Consider the following 18,821-nt stretch of genomic DNA (forward strand, 5'->3'; position numbering starts at 1 on the left):
CAGCCCTGGCACAGCTGCCCAGGGATTCCCCATCCCTGGAAGTGCTCAATAAACGTGTGGAGGTGGCACCTGGGGACACGGGGCACTGCTGGCCTTGGCAGTGCTGGCAATGGTTGGACTCCATGATCTTGAGGGCTTTCCCAACCTTCATCATTCCATGATTTTCTGTTCATCTTTGCTGCATTTCCCTGGATCCATGCAGGGCTGGAGCAGGTGGAGTAAGTCAGAGATGATCTATAAAACCATGGAATTGTTCAGGTCAGAAGAATCCTCCAAGACCACGGAGTCCAAGCGCTGCCAGCACTGCCCTGTGTCCCCAATGCCACCTTCTGCTGGCTGAGTGCTGTTCCTGCTGCTGTCATCATTCATTTAGGCTAAGCAAGGTGCTAAAATACTGTGATTTCCAAACCTGACCTTGTAAATGTGTTTTAAAGGAATTCAGAAAGAAACCAAGTGATCCCCCAAATTCCTGTGCTGTCCAGAGCAGCTTCCAAAAAAATTCTGTGTTTGTCATAACCTGAAATTCCCTAGCAGGACTCAATTTAAACAGCTGTGACCACCCCATAATTATGATTTGTCACAGACTAATATTTACTTTTTTCATTCATTTAAAAGCCCATTTGTTTTACTGTGTACAAATTAAGAACAAAGCATCGTGTTTGTCCCCGAATGCATAATTGCAATTAAGGTGGTGTCTTGCAGAAATAATACATGGAGGGTTAATTTGGACCACGAGCTGGTTTTAATCCTGCCTTTGTGTTTCTCTACAAGTGAATTATCCTAGGGTGGCACAGAGAAAATCACAGTTATTTGTAGCTGGGCTGTAACGTTGTGTTTTTAATGGGAGTATTTTTAATGAGGGCTTGTAGGCTGAATTGTTGATGGAAAGCAGATTAGTTCTGTTTGCTCATTCCACGAGAGGTGAGAGGCTCTGAGCAGTGGTTGTGGCCCCAGTTGGGAGCTTTCCTGAAGGAAATTAGGGAATTTCTGATGAAACTGTCAACACTTGAAGAGTTCAGTCACAGGAGGGCTCTGCACAAGCCTCTGTTTCTCTCTTTTTAGTGACATTTGGCTCTTTAACTCCCTGTTATAGGAACAGCATTGCAGTGCTGTCATCATTTAATTCTCTCATATGTCTTGGACTAAATGACAATTTTTGAGGCACATTTGCACCATTAAATGCTGGGTGTGGGATAGAAGAAGCATCTAACTTAAATATTAATAAAGTGAGGATTTCCCAGTTTTAGTACACCAAAATTAATATTAAGCTAGGTATAGATTTGAAAAAACCACAAACCCTTTACTATTTTCCCCAGTAAAAGTTAAATGACTCAACCTAAACATCAAAGGGGAGAGGCAATTATTTCTAAAAAAGTGAGAGAAAAAGGAAGAAGGTCTTAAAATATGCAGAAAAAAATCTTTATCTCTGATGACACTTTTAGGTAAAAAGGGTAAAAAATCGAAATCTTTTGCAATAATTTATGGAACACTTATTGCATGTTTTCTTTTAAAGTGCTGTTTTTAACTGAAAACCTGGTAGAAAAAGCTAATTCCTGAATTTCTCAATCCCTGCTTCTTCAGCAGTGACTCTCAAACCTCTTTGGCCTCTGGGTGTGATCCAAAGCAAAAGCTTTTTGAAGGCTTTTGTGTGGTTCCTGTAACATGAAAGCTTTGGATTGTAACACTGTAAATTATATCCCAGGTTTTGTGCTGCCACTTTTAGTATCCTTTGGGATCCATTTTCAGGGATCAATGTTTGGATATTGCTGATGTTAAAGATGGAATTACTTAAAATCTGGACAACCTGTGTGTGCCATTCTGCTTTTAATTTCTCTGGAAAAAATCCAGGAAATGGAGCTTTTTACCTTGTATAAACCTTTGATCCCATCGATCATCGCTGGCCTAGATCACTCCTGCCTGCTGCCAGGCTTTCCATAATATCTGCTGCAGATGGAGCTGAAAACTCTGGCAAATCTGCTCTGCACAAGCATCAGTATCCATTGGAAAAGCAGATTTTTCTTGCCCTTCACGGGTCACTGGATGCCAGCATCCCTCTGCATCCCAGTGTTAGTCCCTGCATCCCGCTCAGCTCATTCCCAGCTTTGTTAGGCCTTGCTTTGCTGATGTCCTGAAGTGCTGCCCATCCCACATGGATCAAACATCACTCAAGCCAAGGATGAAGGAGTTGTGTAGTGGTTTAATCCTGGAGTGGTGAGTTTGGAGCACCCTGGGCTGTGGAACACATCCCTACCCATGGAATGGGATGATCTTTATGGTCCCAAACCATTCTGGGATTCTCAAATATAATCCTATAAAATGAGGGTGGCTTTAGGTGTTACTCCATGCACAAGCTTTGGGTAAAAAAAATCAGCCTGAACATTTGGTTTGGTTGCATTTTCTGGGTGAGAAAATCTCTTGGGACTAATCTGAATTTTCCCCACTTAGGTTTTTTCGCTTCTATGAGGCCATCAAATAATTGCAGTCTATTCCCAGAGAAGCTGCTGGCTTTCAGTGCCATTGGCATTATAAATCTTCTATCTAGAAAGAGCCAAATTGTGTAATTCAGGCCAGGGAAGAACATAAAAGGAGCAGAAATTGTGCAGAAATGTTATTTGGGCCCTGTTCCCGACTACTTTGCCCCAGTGCAGGAGAACCAAGCCAAGGGCATTGATTTTTGTGGAGGGACTGCCTGGTTGTCTTGTCCTTGTGAGGCCCAGGAATACTTTTCCATGTGGGAATTAACTTCCTTGGCACTGCATCCCCCATTGGATTGATGGTGCTCCAATGTGCTGGTGTCCAATCCCAAATTCCAGGTAAATAAGCCTTATACAATTTTGGAGATTTGCTTATTGCTGTGTCCATATTAAAATAAACTTTAAAATAAATGTCTCTGCCTTGGGAAGGGGAGGATTCACCCAAGGGCAGCTGTACCTGGAGGTTATTGCACTGTCTCAAACTCTCCTGTCAGAAATCAGATTTTAGTCCTGTGACTCTCTGAAGCACTGTTTGTATTTCAATAGCCAGATTGAAACTATTACAATTTCCTGTAGTTTTAACAATTGTTTATCCATGCAGCATAGTTTGGTAGCTTAAAGATCTTACTTGGGATTACAAGAGGTAGTGAAATTAAAGTATTGCATAAAATAAATTGTGGGGAACCTGATTGCAGAGAATCCCAGAATGGTTTGGCTTGGGCTGCACCCTAAATCCCCCCCATCCCACCCCATCCATGGCAGGGACACCTTCCCCTGTCCCAGCTGCTCCAGCCCCAATGTCCAGCCTGGCCTTGGGCACTGCCAGGGATCCAGGGGCAGCCCCAGCTGCTCTGGGCACCTGTGCCAGGGCCTGCCCACCCTGCCAGGGAAGGATTTACATCCACAATTATGTTTCATTACTTGTTTAATATAAACCATTTTATATTCAAGCCTTTTGTCCCATTGACACACTTGGCCGTGTTTTTGTGACCCTGACTTGTGTTTGCCTCTTAGGCTTTGATTTCACCAGGCAGGAACTAATCCCCAGCTGGAAATGTCTGGGCAGGGTTGGCCTGTCCAAGGCATCACTGAATCCTCCCTGGCCTTGAGCCCACCCAGAACTGCACTGCAGCCCCAGCCCTTGGGGACACCCCTGTTTAAAGGGATCTGTTTGTGGGGTGTTCAATGTCCCTCTGCTGCCCTGCAGGACAGAAAAACCCCACCTGATTTATGGCATTATGTGCCCTGCAGGGCTGCTTTTTGTGCTGTATCACCTGGGACTGTTTCAGTGTGCAGTGCCTTGTGTGTAGGGTGATTTAACCCTTCCCCAGAGCAGAAATCCTGCTCAGAGCCACCCAGGGCTGTGCTCCCATCCTGCTGGGGGGATTCCTGATACTGCCAGGTACCAGAGCATCCTAGGGAAGCATTTATTGCACTCCTGTCTCGCTGCTCCAAAGAGTATCAGGCAGGCTGATTTATTTGGAGAGAGGTTAACAGCTGGGTGAGGTGAGCAGGACCAGCACAGGAGGCGAGCGCTGCTCCTGTCTCGCTTGGCTCCCTCCTTCACACACCCACTGCCTCCCTAAAACGTTTTGTGTCACTTTAATATCTGAGAGCCACCTTTTGGATCAAACACAGGCTTACCTAAAGCTCCAGCAGGATGTTTTTTTAACTTTGGCAGTATTTGTGTTCCCTTCACAGAGCTGTCAGCCACATAAGCAGCCGTGGCACGGCCCGGCAGAGCAGCTGCTGCGCTTTATCCCGCTCTTCTCTTATCAAAAATCACATTTTAACCTCTTCCCAGGGAGTCTCTGCTTGTGTGTGCCTGCTGGGGAGATGGATTCCAGCTTTGTGAAGGTTCAGCTCTTGTGGGCAGTGCCTCTGTGCTTGTGATTGCTTGGATTAAAACACACAAGTCATGGTAAGGCACCGGGATCACTGGGCTCCCATGGAAACTTTCTGCTATCAGAATTAACTTTGTATTTTGGGGGGAACTTCAGCACACCTTATTGGTTACCCCAGCAATGAAGATGTGATAATCCAACCTTTGCAGATTGCTTCCTTTTTCCTCATTGCTATTCTCTGCATTAATCTGATGAATTAAATACCCCCAGAAAAAAAGGGAGATTCTTTCCTGAGCAACATCACAACATTTGTTTAGCCAGGTGCAATTGTCTTGCCAGTTGATGGCAAGATGGATGAGAATGCCAAACAATTTGAAATGTAGCAGATCAATTGTATTGATTTATCCATAAGTAGCTAAAGTGGCCTTAATCACCTCCAGTATCCATGGAAATGGGGAAGGAGCAGAGGCCAGTGCTGTCAGCTCAGAGCAAGGGAGGTTCCCCTGCTGCAAACTGTGAGGTTCTGTCAAGTATTTGAAAACATTTTGCCAGATTCAGCCAGAACTTCCATGCTTTGAAGGAAAATTTGCCTGTGATGCCTTTCCCAACCTTTCTGTGAATTACTTTTCATGTAATGATTTATCTTTCCAGCCTGAATGTTTGTGTGAAAAGCAGTGCAACAGGAAAAAAAACCCATCTTCTTCTCTATTGATTTGTACCACTGCAAAAAGTGGCTGAATTCCCTTGTGAAATCAAGTCAAAACAAGAACTGAGGTGAAAAGTTGGGTGCTGGGGCCCTGGCACAGAGCAGCTGTGGCTGCTCCATCCCTGGCAGTGCCCAAGGGCAGCCTTGGAGCAGCCTGGGACCGTGGAAGGGGTCCCTGCCCATGGCAGGGTGGCCCTGAATGAGCTTTCAAGTCCCTTCTGGGATTCTCTGGTCTTTCCAGAAGGGAAGGTGATGATTTCTGTTCCTAGCAAAGGCTGGCTGTATTTTATTGAGCACTGCACTACAATGAAATGCTTGTTTAATAACTCACCTGATGGCACAGATCCCTTCCAGCAGCACTCCAACAAATTACATTTGTTTGAAATTACAAGCTCTGTTGGGATTTTTTGCCAACTGCCACAATAGAAAGTCTCTTGGAATTCAGCAAGTCTGCTTCCTTTAGAATAATAACCTTGGAGTAGAGGAATAGTAACGCTGTCCACTTGCAAGGGATGCTGCTTTGCCAGCATTGTAGCCTTAGCTAAAAACTCCTAAATTAAATTGTCTGCTAGCATTTCCATTAGAAAACGTGATTTCCAAGCTTTTATTACTCTGCCATAAAATTCTCCAGGTGCTAAAATTGAGTATGGATGGTTCCATCCATGGAGTTATATTTTAGATAAAATTCCAGGAGACAAAGTTGCTCTGGAAAAGAGGACAGAAAGCTAAGGCCTCTTCTTTCCTGCGCTGAAAGTCATCATGGAAAGTCAGATCCATGGTTATCCAAGCAGATCCCAATCCTTGGAGAGACTCAAACCCCACCTGGACACAGCTCCAGAGGCACCTTGGAAAAATAATCCCCAGTGCCTCCTGCAGAGCCCTGGTTATTGGTAGTCAGCCCACAAATTTGTCCTTCAGCGTTTTGTAAATCAGTTATTTTTCATTCATCTGTCCCCTTTGTTTTACAGGCCCCAGGCCTGGAATACAAATGAGGGGAGAGCTATCAGTGATTAGAGATAATGTGCTAAAGCAGGGGCTGAAATATTTGTTAGAAAATAGGTTAATAAAGTGACATGGAGCACCTGTGCTGCTGTGGAGGAGGCATTATGAGGAGATTATGCTAATGTGGGTATTTAGTAGCAAGTCTTCTTTGGGATTACTCTCTGCTATTATCATCCCCAGCCCAGGAACTGTAATTTAAAAGGCAGCAAATTATCAAGGATTTCGTTTCTTTTTTTTTAATTTTTTTTTTTCTAAGTTTTGACTGCTCTTTAGCCTGCTGAATTAGAGGATGTTGCAAGGAATCAAACAAAACGTTCTTTAAGAGAACGAAGTGGACTGGGCAGGGATGTGTAAATGTGAAGAAGTGTTAAATGAAATTAATTCATTTGAGGTGGGCAGCTGGTTGGCCTGGAGGTGCAAAGGCAGGTGAAGAGGGAAAGGAGACAAAATTTGGGAAAGGAGAAAACTGGGGGAGATTCAAAGGTACCTTCGAGCTGAGCCATTTAAACTGAGACTTAAAATTAAGAGACTTTGAGTCTCTCACAGTGAGGCACTGGTGAGGCACCTCAAATTCTGGGGGTGGTTTTGGACCCTTCTCAACAAAACAAACCTGGAGGGGCTGGAGCGTGTCCAGGGCAGGGAACAGAGCTGGGAAGGGGCTGGAGAATTCCTGAGGGAGCTGGGAAGGGGCTGGAGAATTCCTGAGGGAGCTGGGAAGGGGCTGGAGAATTCCTGAGGAGCTGGGAAGGGGCTGGAGAATTCCTGAGGAGCTGGGAAGGGGCTGGAGAATTCCTGAGGAGCTGGGAAGGGGCTGGAGAATTCCTGAGGGAGCTGGGAAGGGGCTCAGGCTGGAGCAAAGGAGGCTCAGGGGAAATTTCTGGCTCTGCACAAGTCCCTGGCAGGAGGGGACAGCCGGGGGGATTTGGGATCTGCTGCCAGGAACAGGGACAGGAGGAGAGGGAACAACACCAGGAGAGATTTAGGTTGAATACCAGGGAAAATTTATTTTTTTAAATTCATATGTAAGAAAAAAACCTGTTTAAAATGGTGCTTTGCAAGAGGGATGGAGGGGTTTGAGGTGAGGGGTGTTCAGAGATGGTTTTTCTGTGCTGTTTGTGCCTTCCTAAACCTTTGCTCAGGTTTGGGTTCTGCTCTGGGATTTCCAGGTCTGGTGTTTCCCACACAGCCTGACAAGAGAAGAGGACTCTGTCTCCTGTAAGAACACAGAATTTTATTCTCCCAGAGAAGCAGCAGCTCAGGCTCATCATGGGAAGCATGATGAGGTGCAGGAAGGCTGATCAGCTGCAATAAAGCATTCGTTATCCTTCCATCTAAATTAACTGAAATGACATCATGATAGTGCCTTTTAGAACCTCACTCCAAATTCCCTCTCTTTTATCAAATTATCACCTAAACTGAAATTACTTTAAGCTGTATCTGTGTATTCTTGTTTAGATAATTATTCTGACATTAAGGAAGTCATTCTTTCATTCTTTTTCCTTGTTTTTTTTTTATATTTGCTCGAGGAAAAATAGTGGGGAGGACATTCCTAGTTTGTATTGTTTTCTTTTCTGTCAGAAATTTTCCTCTCAGAAATATTTTGCATAAACACAGTGTAAATCCAGATCCCTGCGTGTTTGTTCTAACTAAATAATGTGCAAAATGGCATGGGCAGTAAAAATATTTCCACTTTTTAAATATTTCTCTGTAGATTATTCCTCCAGAGCAGTGTTTCTGCAGAGGCAGCTGGATGGGTGTTAGATCCTGCACCCAGCTTTCCTCAGCTCCTGGAGCTCCTGCAAATACTTTCCAACAATGTCAGAGGCTGAGTGAGAGGAAAATGGGGCACAGAAGGTTTGTAAACATCAGCAGATCAGGGCACTTGACTAATTAGGAGGGAGAAAGGCAGAATAAAAAGCAACTGAACCTGAGAAAGAGCTAAAATTAAAAAGTTTTTTGGCACAGTGACTCCTGTTCCATTTATAAATGGAATCCCTGTGTCCCTCCTTCATTTACAGTTGCCACTGGAAGTCAGGCTTTGATGTATGTTCCCACCTGGAGGCAGTGAGGTTGTTTGGAGGGAAAAAAGGACCTTTGGAAAACTACAGAATCCAACCATTAATTTTTGCTCTGTTTGGTGAAGCAATCTCTGCATCCACAAACCAATTAAGCACCTATAGGCCTAGTGGAAGTGAATAATAATCAATAGCAGGAAACATTCCCAGGAGTCAGGAGTTGAAATTGAAGTCAGGTTGTGAACCAGCAGCACATTCCCAGATGGATTAACTGGAATGAGAGCTGGAAAGGGGGAGGAGTGGAGAAATGGGGACTGCCCAAGGCAGGGCAAGCTGAGTGGAGCCAGACAGATCACTGAGATTTGCTCACCTGGGTTTTTGGTTTGGTTTTTTGAGAATTTCTGCTTTTTAGTACCTGTATTTCCTAGTGTTGACCTCTGCTGTGGTTTCCTCCATCTCCTTTTCCCTGGCTTCTCTCGGCTGAGCTCTCAGCCACACTTTTATGTCACATTCAAAAGGTGGTGGGCAGTTCACTGTTCCTGCTGGACCATGGACAGCTGGGGCAGGTCTGGTCAGGAAGTGCAAAAACAGGGATGGAATGCCAGAAGAGCCTGGTGAAGAGAAAAGGTTCTGGGGATACCTTAAGGTGTCCCTCAGGTATTCCAGGAGAGTTGAAGAGACTTGAGACAAGTGCCTGGAGGGGGAGGGAAAAAGGGAAATGGCTTTAAACTGACAGTGGGTGGGTTTAGATGGGATTTTGGGCAGGGATTGTTCCTGGCAGGGTGGGCAGGGGCTGGGATGGAATTCCCAGAGCAGCTGGGGCTGCCCCTGGATCCCTGGCAGTGCCCAAGGCCAGGCTGGACATTGGGGCTGGAGCAGCTGGGACAGGGGAAGGTGTCCCNGCTGCCCCTGGATCCCTGGCAGTGCCCAAGGCCAGGCTGGACATTGGGGCTGGAGCAGCTGGGACAGGGGAAGGTGTCCCTGCCATGGCTGGGGTGGGATTTAAGGTCCCTCCCACCCAAAGTGAATCCAGTTCTGGTCTGTGCAAGGTCTCCAAACACAGAATAAGAGGCCAGTCCCTGCCTCAGAGGATCAAACTACAGCAGAGGAGACAACACCAATCTATGGATTCCCTTGGAGCCATCCCATGCCCCTTCCCCAGAGCTCACACAAAAACCTTCTCTGTCCTGGGTGTTGAGTTTGTTCTTTGCTGGATTTTTATGCCCTTCTGTCTTCCACATATCCTGAAGTGGCTTCCTTCTGTAATCATATTCCAAGCACATCATAGAAAATGTTAATTTCCTGCTTTTAATTGGGTTGATAAAGTCTTTTGTCTCACAAATCTTCCCCAATACATTGGGATTAGGTTTTGTTGTCTTACATGGCAGCAGAGCCCATTGTGTTGGGTTCCAGGCTCTGAACTTCTCCCTTTTTCAAAGTTTAACTTCCGTGGCTCTTCCTGACATGGATAATAAATTCTTTTGTTCATTGAAACTGAATTTCAAGAAGAGCACTTCTTTTTATGTGCACGCAACTGGGAGCCAATCTTGGTTATTAATTACAGCAAGATAAGGGCTGGCACTGCAAGGGATGCTGTCCAGCTGAGAGTTTTGATTATTTATCCCTTGGCCCAGTGATGTCCAAGTCCACCTTTTATCCTTGGGAGTTCCACCAGCCAATTCCTTTCTTCTTCAGTACAGAACTCTTGCTTTTGGTTAATTGGGTTATTCTGAAGAGCTGCTTTTTGCTTCATTTTCCATTTTCTCTAACTTTTGACAGTGAAGTTACTGAAAATTGTCAGGACTTGCTTTGGAGGAGGAAGAGGATTTAACTAACACCTGGAATGATAAAATATTTCAGCTTCCTCTTTCAATTTTTATTTGGGCATAAACTTGAACTGGTTTTATATTCATGAGTTGCAGCAACTTCCCAGGTGATAACAAAGTATTGCCCAGGTTATAGCCAAGAATTCATCCAGTGTGATTTTTTACTATTGAAATTCTCTCTTCAGAGTACTGATCTTGCAACTTGCTACTTCCTCTTGCTGATATTTTAACAAATATATTTTTTTTAATTAACTTCATTAGATAAAAAAAAAAACCCTTAATTTTGCTATTTGCTCTTGGCACTGGAGGTGCTGAAATATCCTGAAAAATGCTGTGAGGTTTGCCATGACATTTGATTTGCAAATGAAGATAGGCTGTAATAATTGTAGTAGGAGTAATAGTAATAATGATAATGATAATAATATTAATAATTTAATAAACAATAATGAATTAAATATCATTATTATATAATGATTATGATGGTGATGTTCTGTTGGCTGTCACTGTGATTTCTTCACTGACCAATGTGAGAGATGTTTTATCCAGTCACAGAAGGATTGATCAAATCAAAAATAAATTGGGATTTCAGTAATTCAAAAATCACCATTAAATCTCTCCACCTCTTCTTTGGGCTGTTCCTTATGGAAAATGGGAGGAATTCCCTGACACCCAGGGAATTTTAATTAAACACCCAGGGGTTATTTAATTCCAGTTGGACACATGTTCCATGCTCTGCTCCTTTGCTGTGGAAAACACAGCAGAACTTGTATTATTTATTCTTTGTTGGAATTAATATAAGGAAAAAAAAACAAGAGTTACAATTGAAAGAAAAAGAATGGTATCTAAAGTAATGAGATTGTGCCAAAGCTTAATTAGATGGAGTAGATGAAATACATTACAGTGATGTCTCAAGGCAGTGTTGTTAAGTTGGGGTTGGAAGGGTTTTGATGTCCATGAGGGAGCAGCCCTGGCTGCACCAAATTGTTCATTCTGGGGGAAGATTTGCACATCTCGTGGTGTTATCAGCTTGCAAAAGCACAAAGCAGGGATAAGGAGAGGATAAAAGTGGTGATTGTCTGATCACACAGATAACTTGGATTTCAATCTTAGTTTGTGCTACAGCTCAGTAATTGAATCATAGATCTCCCATCTGTATATTCTGGAGCAGTGCAGGGTGTTTGTTTGTGTGCTGGGTTCAGCTCATTTATAAAATCTCTTCATGAATCTCTTGCCCAAAACACTGCCAGAGATGCTGAATATGGGCTGAGGTGCTGAAATCCCTCCTTGGGTGTGCTGGGTGCCAGTGCAGAAATGCCTCTGTCATCTTAATTATAAATAATAATATTATAAAACACACCTGTATGGATGTATGGACTGGAGTTTTATGTATATTTGCTTATATTTCAATGTTTATTTGCTTATATTTTAAAAATACTTTAATATTTTAATTATATTTTGTGTTTTCCTTTCTAATTTTAATTTTCTCATTTAGATCCTTTCTTTCTCCTCCCTAAGTCTGCCATGGGGATGATCTGACCTTATACTAAGATACATCCCAGTGACATAAAATTTTTTTCCCTTTACTAATTTATTTCAACATATAAATAAATAAACACTCATAGCATCCTGATGGATTTATGTACATATTGATCTTTTTATGAATTTATGCACATATTGATATATTTATATAAATACATCAGTATGTTCATAAATAATCACTTGGCAACATACTGCCCATTAATAATTATATATAAATAATGTCTGTGTTCATCATGTTGCCCATGTGTTTTCTGGAGGCTTCTTTTCTCTTAGATATCAAACTTTCAGCTAAATATTAATTATTTTTTTTCAGGAGAAATTGCTAAGTATCTTAAATTCATCACAAATCCTTTCTAGCTGGTTTATTTTAAATAATTCTGGGGTTTTTTTTGGTTGTTTTTTTTTTTGGCCAGCCTGAAGGAAAAATCAACTTCTTTATTTGCAGTAGTGAACTTTCTTTTTTAAGATTGGTTTTGGGGTAGAGGAAAACCAAACCCAGAACATGTCAGGAGGGGTTTTTGTCATTTTTGGGGACTCTGAGCAGACACAAATCTCTCTCCCCAAAGAGCAGCTCATTTGTCTGGGCATTAGCTGGCAGCTGCACAGCATAAATTTCAATTTTGCAGGGGGAATCTCATGTTTGTTTTGAAAATGGAGATCAGGCTACCCAGGAATAATCAGTTTATTTTTCAGCACCATGAATATGTAGTGCCCTACTTCTCCTGTGCCATTTGGTTTTCTCTTTCAAGCTTGTCAGGCCAACTCCTTTTGCAATTTAAGAGGCATTTTAGAACCTCCAGAAACTACAGTGGGTACTGAATTAGCATTTTGGAAATAGAGCAGTGAACAGTGTTTTAAAGATTGTCCTTCAGTGGCATTTCTGTTGTACCATAAGTGGATTTTTTTTTTTTTTTTCTTGCCTCATGTGTTTAAAAATGTGTTTTTCTTGACCTTCAAGTTAAAACACAACCAGTTGTAGATCTGAGTTAGACACAACACTGTAACTTTAAAAATATATGTCTATCTAGTGCTAATAAACTGAATTTTTAATGATCTCTTGATTATGAAAAGATATTTTAAAGACAAGTGATTTTATCCCAAACACTCCCTGTGTTTCTGCATATGCTAATTTACTTGATTAATTTGGAGAACATCTGCATAGAATTCTGTACACTTACCAGTGGTGAGATCACACTGCTTTTCAAGTATCAGCCTCAAACTTCACTTTCCAGACAGACTCGGATTTTGTGTCTAATTGGGATGCCAAATATACAAAGGTACCCCAGAAGTGTGTAATTATGTAATTTTCTCTTGATCTTTCAGAGTCTTCCTGCGAGCAATTAATCAGTATGCAGATATGCTAAACAAAAAATTCCTTGATCAAGCCAACTTTGAGTTACAGGTAAGAAAAAACTCCCTGTTTTAATGGAATAAATGATATTAATGTAATTTCTGCCCTAAACATGTCGTTCTGTTGGGTTTATTCATGGTTGTGAATCCCAGTTATCCCAGTTAAATCATTCCAGGCTGAGCAGGTGCTGTGATCCATTCCTGACTTGTGGCTCTTGTCATGGAATCACAGAATCACAGCAGGGTTTGGGTTGGGATTCTGCTTGAATCATCAAAACACAAAGAACTGGGATTTGTAGCTGGGGAAGATTTGTTGGAAACATAAAGGCAACGAGGAGTATTAAGAATTTATCAAGAAACACCATCTCTGTGGTGTCTGTTCTTTTCTCCTTTAAATATTTATGTGCATAATTTAGAGACTTTTAAGTTGTTTTGTAGGTGTGTAGAGGAACATTTCAGAGAATTAATGGAATCTCTTCTTGTCATTTTGGGGGCTTTCAGCTCTGGAACAACTATTTCCACCTGGCTGTTGCTTTTCTCACACAAGAATCTTTACAACTGGAGAATTTTTCAAGTGCTAAAAGAGCAAAAATCCTTAACAAGTAAGTCCTGCTCATCATCTAAATCGTGGCCAAGAACTTGAGGTCTATTGCCATCATTTCAGTTTAATTTCTTTGCTAAATCTATTCAAATTGAGATGCAATCAGGGGATAATGAAGGGTTGGGTTGAAAAACATGAATCAAGTGTTGTGTGTGTTTCTGCCCTGGCATCGAGATCTGCATTTTACCATTCCCTGCTGATGAATTCAGTGTTTGCTGCTGCAGGATGTGCAGAAAATCAAGATCCTCAGAAGTGTTAACATGTTATAAAACTGCATTTGGAAATCACTTCAGCTTTGTGCTTCTTAATCTCATTTTACTGCTCTTTATTGTCCATCCCTGATGTCCACTGAGAGGGAATTTTGGTGACTCTGGTTGTTTCTGCTGGGCTATCCCTGAAGGATGGTTTGGGATAGAATTTCCTGCTTCCAAGGGATTCCATTCCCTACTTCCAACCACCCTGCTGCCAGCCAGAATCCCACAGCAAAGCAAAGCTGCAAAAGGGGAGGAAAAACCTGGAAATAAGAGTGGAACGTGAAGATTTTGTTTGAATGCAGTGATTAAGGGTGGAAAAGATCACGGAGTCCAAGGCCACCACTGCCCCATGTCCCCAAGTGCCACAACCTTACAGCTTTTAAATCCTTCCAGGGGTGGGAAAATCCACCTGAACAACCAATTCCAATGCCTGACCACCCTCTGAGCAAGGAAATTCTCCCAGCTCTCCATTTAACCTCCCCTGGCACAACCTGAGGCCGTTTTCTCCTTGGCCTATTGATATTTCTCCTGCATTTTATTGGTGTTCCACAGTAGTGAAAACCAATATTATTATTAATATTATTCTTACTTAATATTATAATTAATATTATTATTTATTATAATAATATTAACAAGTATTAATATATTATTAATATTATTATTACTTAACACCAAGCTCTGAAAAGAGCCAGTTTTGTGATTTTAGAGTGTATGGATTCTTTTTTTCTGTGGCATAATATCTGGGAAGGGCAGGCATAAAAGCTGGATGTTCCCATAGCCAGTGAGGTCACAAAAATGGGAATTTCCAAGCTGTGATTCCCTGAACAAGCACAGCACAGGCTCCTGGTGTGTACAATAAATAAAATGTGTCTAGATAGAGAAAAGATGGATTTTATATCCCTTCACCTTCCCAACTCAGGTCTATTATTATGATAAGAGAAATCCCAGGGGGAGTGGGTTCATCACTGCTGCAGTGACTTGATTTTAAAGGCTTTTTGCTTGTGTAACTTATAGGTTTTGACCAGAAAATTCAGGAAAGGCTCCACATCCCATCCCAAATTTTGGGATCCAAGTTTTGCCCTGCAAACTCCACTTTTTCCTCCTGAGTTTTGAGGTGTTTCCTTTGGAAGCTGTGCTCTACCTGAGCCTTGAAAGAGAATTTTAAAGCACTTTAGGATCTGCTCAGCCTGGGACTCGTGGGGCTTCCTTGATGAAACAGGAATATTTACAAGTTCAGTGGAAAAGTGGTGTCAAGCAGAGCTCAGGGTTTGGGGCTTGCACTATAAATACCATAAATAACATTATAGATAAAGGTTTTCTTATGGAAAATGAGCTGGTATTGCAGAGCCAGGTATATTTTATTTAAGGAAATTGAGCTGGTATTGTAAAAGCAGGTATATTTTATTTAGGAAATTGAGATGGTGTTGCAGGTCAATTTTTATTTTATTAAATTTAGAATCCCTTTGCTCTCTCTGCCCAGTGTTAGTGAGCACCTAGAGAACATTTCAGTTCAGCTCAGGCTCCTGACCTGAACAAAGAGCCAAAAGCTGAGCTGTAATTGGGCTGGAAATTGCTGTCAAATACATTTGTGGACTGATAATTCCTCTTTGTCAGGATGGGAACCACAGGCACAAATTTTCTTGGAGTGATTTTTCTAATAAACAGAGCAGTTTATCTCACTGAAGGAATTCTAGGAATCAACAGGCATTTCTCACTGCTAATAGAAGTAAATAAATTAAGTCATTTGAAGTGGTTGCTTAATAAAGTTTGCAAAATTGTAAATCTTTGTTTATAATGAATTTGCAAATTGTTATTTTCAGTTTAATCAGGTTTTGGAGACAGGAGTTGAGACAATAAATTCGAGACTCAATAAATGCATGGTCTGGAGGCACTTTCATTGCTGTGTGAAGGCACTTCTGTGTCAAAAGGGATATAATTAATCAGTTAATTCAATATCACACTCACCCATCTTTTTAAGTACATATTTCAATTAAAACGTCAAATATTTAATAATTAAAATTTAATTATTGTAATTGGTAGGTTTTGCTAAACATTGCATTTAAGCATTAGATAATAACAGATTCTTAATGATGCAGAAGATTCTCTTTAATCCATATTAATGACAGGGTGTCTCACTATTATCCCCCAGAAATCCTACAAGTTGCCAGATATTACAGTTTGCCTCATCTTGTTATTTAAGTAATGATCCTTAACTTGCAAATATTCCATGTAGCAAAGGCAGCCTTGGAGCTGCAGTTCCAGTTCTGATCCCATGGTTAACAAAGGCTTTGGGATGATTTCCACTCATGAAAGCTCTCCTGGTGTTGGTGTGGAGAGGGAGGGGAGTGGGAAGTGACCCTGGTGGGAGATGGGAGGTGTTGGTGTCTCCAGCTCCAGGCTCCCCCCTCTGCCTGGGACTGTGGAATGTTGGAATTGTTGAGGCTGGAAACCCTTTTTTTTCTCCAAATTTTGATGTTTACAGAAGCATTGCTGGGGGTAATCTCAGTAGTGTGGGTCCAACTTGAGAACCTGTGCTGGAATTTCTTCTCTTTTTGGAGGCTGTGAATCTGATTTTAAAATGAGAATTATCTGCTTGTAGATCTTAGATTTATTTTGTTGTAATGTTGGTTGTGTTCTCCTTTTTTAAGGTACGGGGACATGAGAAGGCAGATTGGGTTTGAGATCAGGGACATGTGGTACAACCTGGGTAAGTATCCTAAGCACCTGTTGCCTTCAGTCTTCCCAAAAAACAATTTAGAGGGAAATTCCTGGAAAAATCCAGTGCCAGCTTGGATGGGATTTGGAGCAACCTGCTCAATGGAAGGTGTTTGTGCCCATGGAATGTGCCTTTGATGTCCCTTCCAACCCAAACCACCCCATGATTCTCTAAAATGAATTTGCTTTCTCTTGAAACTAAAGCATGCCTGCAGAAAGCTTTTAAAAACCAGGTGATTCAAGAAATCAAGCCACCTCTGCATATTTAATTCACCATCTGGGAAGGCACTTCACTCTTGTTAATATTTATGTGTCTCGTGGTTTTTGTGGGTTTCATCCTCTTGCTGAACACAAAGCCCTTGTTATGGTGATACCTATTCAATGGAAATTTTTTTTCCCCTTAAAAATATCTGTACACACACATTTATATATGTGTATTCATATATTTATATATATATATATATTTTGAGGATGCAGTACCTGGGACTGTAGCAAAATGGATGTGTCCAAGGGTTCTCAGTACCTCAGCCTAGAAATTCTGCTTAAACTCTGCTTTTCAGCCTTGTGTGGCTGCATCAGTGACTGAGGAGAGCCTGGGAAGTTGGGTCTCCCTGGAGCTCGTGGGTAAATGAGGCAGCTCTGCCTCTCTCCAGCCTGGGCTGCTCCCTGGGTATAATTTGCCTGTACAGGGATTGAATTTCATGAAAAACTGAATATTTACTGTGACCTGAGTGTACTCGTCTGCCAGATTTCATTTTCCTGAGCTTAACAGCACAGACACTTCAGCTCTTGTGAGTTTTATCAAAACTTCCTTAAATGATCAGAAATAAACGCGTTTGCCACTTCACTTCTATCTCTGGCTGAGCTGTTGTTGCTGAGAGTTGAAAAACCTCGGCATCTCTAAGAGAAGAGAGTGCCAAGGGTTCATAAGTATTTGATATCACAGAATTTGCATCCTATCTGCTGGAATGATGAGAAAAGGCTTCAGAGAGCAGCCGAGTTCACTTTTATTAGAAGCATCTTTGGTGAATTAAATGTCTGGAGAACAGATTAGAGCTTAGTGCACGACTGAGATGTGGCTTGACAGGCAGGTAATAAAATCAGTGTCGTGCCTGCTGCTGCATCACCCAGCGTGGGATGCTGCCAGCCTCTGGGTGAGTAATTAGCCAAATCCTTCTCTCTTCCAGGCCCACAGTTGTGGAGTCTTGGAATTGTTAAGGTTGGGAAAGGTTGAGTCCAGCCCAGCACTGCCAAGGTCACCAGTGCCTCATGTCCCCAAGTGCCACATCCACATGGGTTTTAAATCCCTCCAGGGATGGGCAGTCCAGCACTGCTCTGAGCAGCCCCTTCCAGTGCTTGTAAATCATTTTGGTGAAGAAATTTTCCCAAATATCCCCCCTGAGCCTGCCCTGGCCCATCCTGAGCCCGTTCCCTCTCCTCCTGTCCCTGTTCCCTGGGAGCAGATCCCAAATCCCCCCGGCTGTCCCCTCCTGCCAGGGACTTGTGCAGAGCCAGAAATTTCCCCTGAGCCTCCTTTGCTCCAGCCTGAGCCCCTTCCCAGCTCCTCAGGAATTCTCCAGCCCCTTCCCAGCTCCCTCAGGAATTCTCCAGCCCCTTCCCAGCTCCTCAGGAATTCTCCAGCCCCTTCCCAGCTCCCTCAGCCACCTTTTCTCCTCACTAATATTTTCTGCCCTCTGTAGATTCTTACAGCTTCTTAAACTTTTCCCAGAATTTACTGGACTGAAAGTAGAAAGTTTGGTGCAGACTTTTCCATCCAGCTGTTGTTAACTGAGGTTGTTTTATCCAGGCTGGGCTTTGTGCAGTGCATTGTGCTTTTCACTACTGCTGCTGTCACTCTCTGCTCTTTGCAGGTTATTTAGTTGCTCCAGGGTTCTGTTTCTCACCATTAACAAGGATAATAATTTCCCCTGGAGTTTTGGGAATCAGTTGGCACAAGGGGTAGTGTTTTCTTTAATATTTCTTTCTGTGCTGTCATGAAAGCCTTTTATTTTTAATGGATTTTTTATAAATGGAGATTATCTAGGTAAGATGCCTCTATGGCCTCCTCAAGCTTTAATACCTGTGACTCTCTAAGATCCATTAATGCCAAAATCCCACATTTGGGAGTCAGGAAATTGCTGCTCTTCCCAAGAAAAGCTGGGAGAGAAAGGTAAATGTGAGGACTGCAGTCCAAGGCAGCCTTTGTGCTTCTCCTGAGCAGCACCTTGCTTTTCCTCATCTTCTTTGTCACACAGAGAGTGCACGTTAAACTCATGGATCACGTTTAACTTCTGGCTCCTCACCAATCTCATCTGTGTCACAGCATCAATTAAGAGGGAATTCCAACTTCCCACTGCATGGGAATCGATTGCAGGGTGCCTGACACTTTTATCTTGGAAGCTACACTGCATTAATCAAATTATTCATGTGTATGTTCAGAAACTAAACCAGAAGAAGTGAAAGTCTGGAATTCTGGAATTCTTGAGCACAGGATT

At 42.3% G+C, this 18,821-nt stretch overlaps 1 protein-coding gene across 2 annotated transcripts in view; it reads left to right on the forward strand.

Annotated features, from left to right (window-relative positions):
• Positions 1-18,821, forward strand: part of DOCK1 (dedicator of cytokinesis 1) — a 263,271-nt gene that overhangs the window by 175,178 nt on the left and 69,272 nt on the right. For both annotated transcript variants that reach the window (XM_015632986.3, XM_015632987.3), the window contains exons 30-32: positions 12,730-12,808; positions 13,258-13,358; positions 16,260-16,318. In XM_015632986.3, the coding sequence (XP_015488472.1) occupies positions 12,730-12,808; positions 13,258-13,358; positions 16,260-16,318 (239 nt within the window). The remainder of the gene's footprint in view (positions 1-12,729; positions 12,809-13,257; positions 13,359-16,259; positions 16,319-18,821) is intronic.

This window comes from Parus major, chromosome 6, assembly GCF_001522545.3.
Source record: "Parus major isolate Abel chromosome 6, Parus_major1.1, whole genome shotgun sequence".
Taxonomy (NCBI): domain Eukaryota; kingdom Metazoa; phylum Chordata; class Aves; order Passeriformes; family Paridae; genus Parus; species Parus major.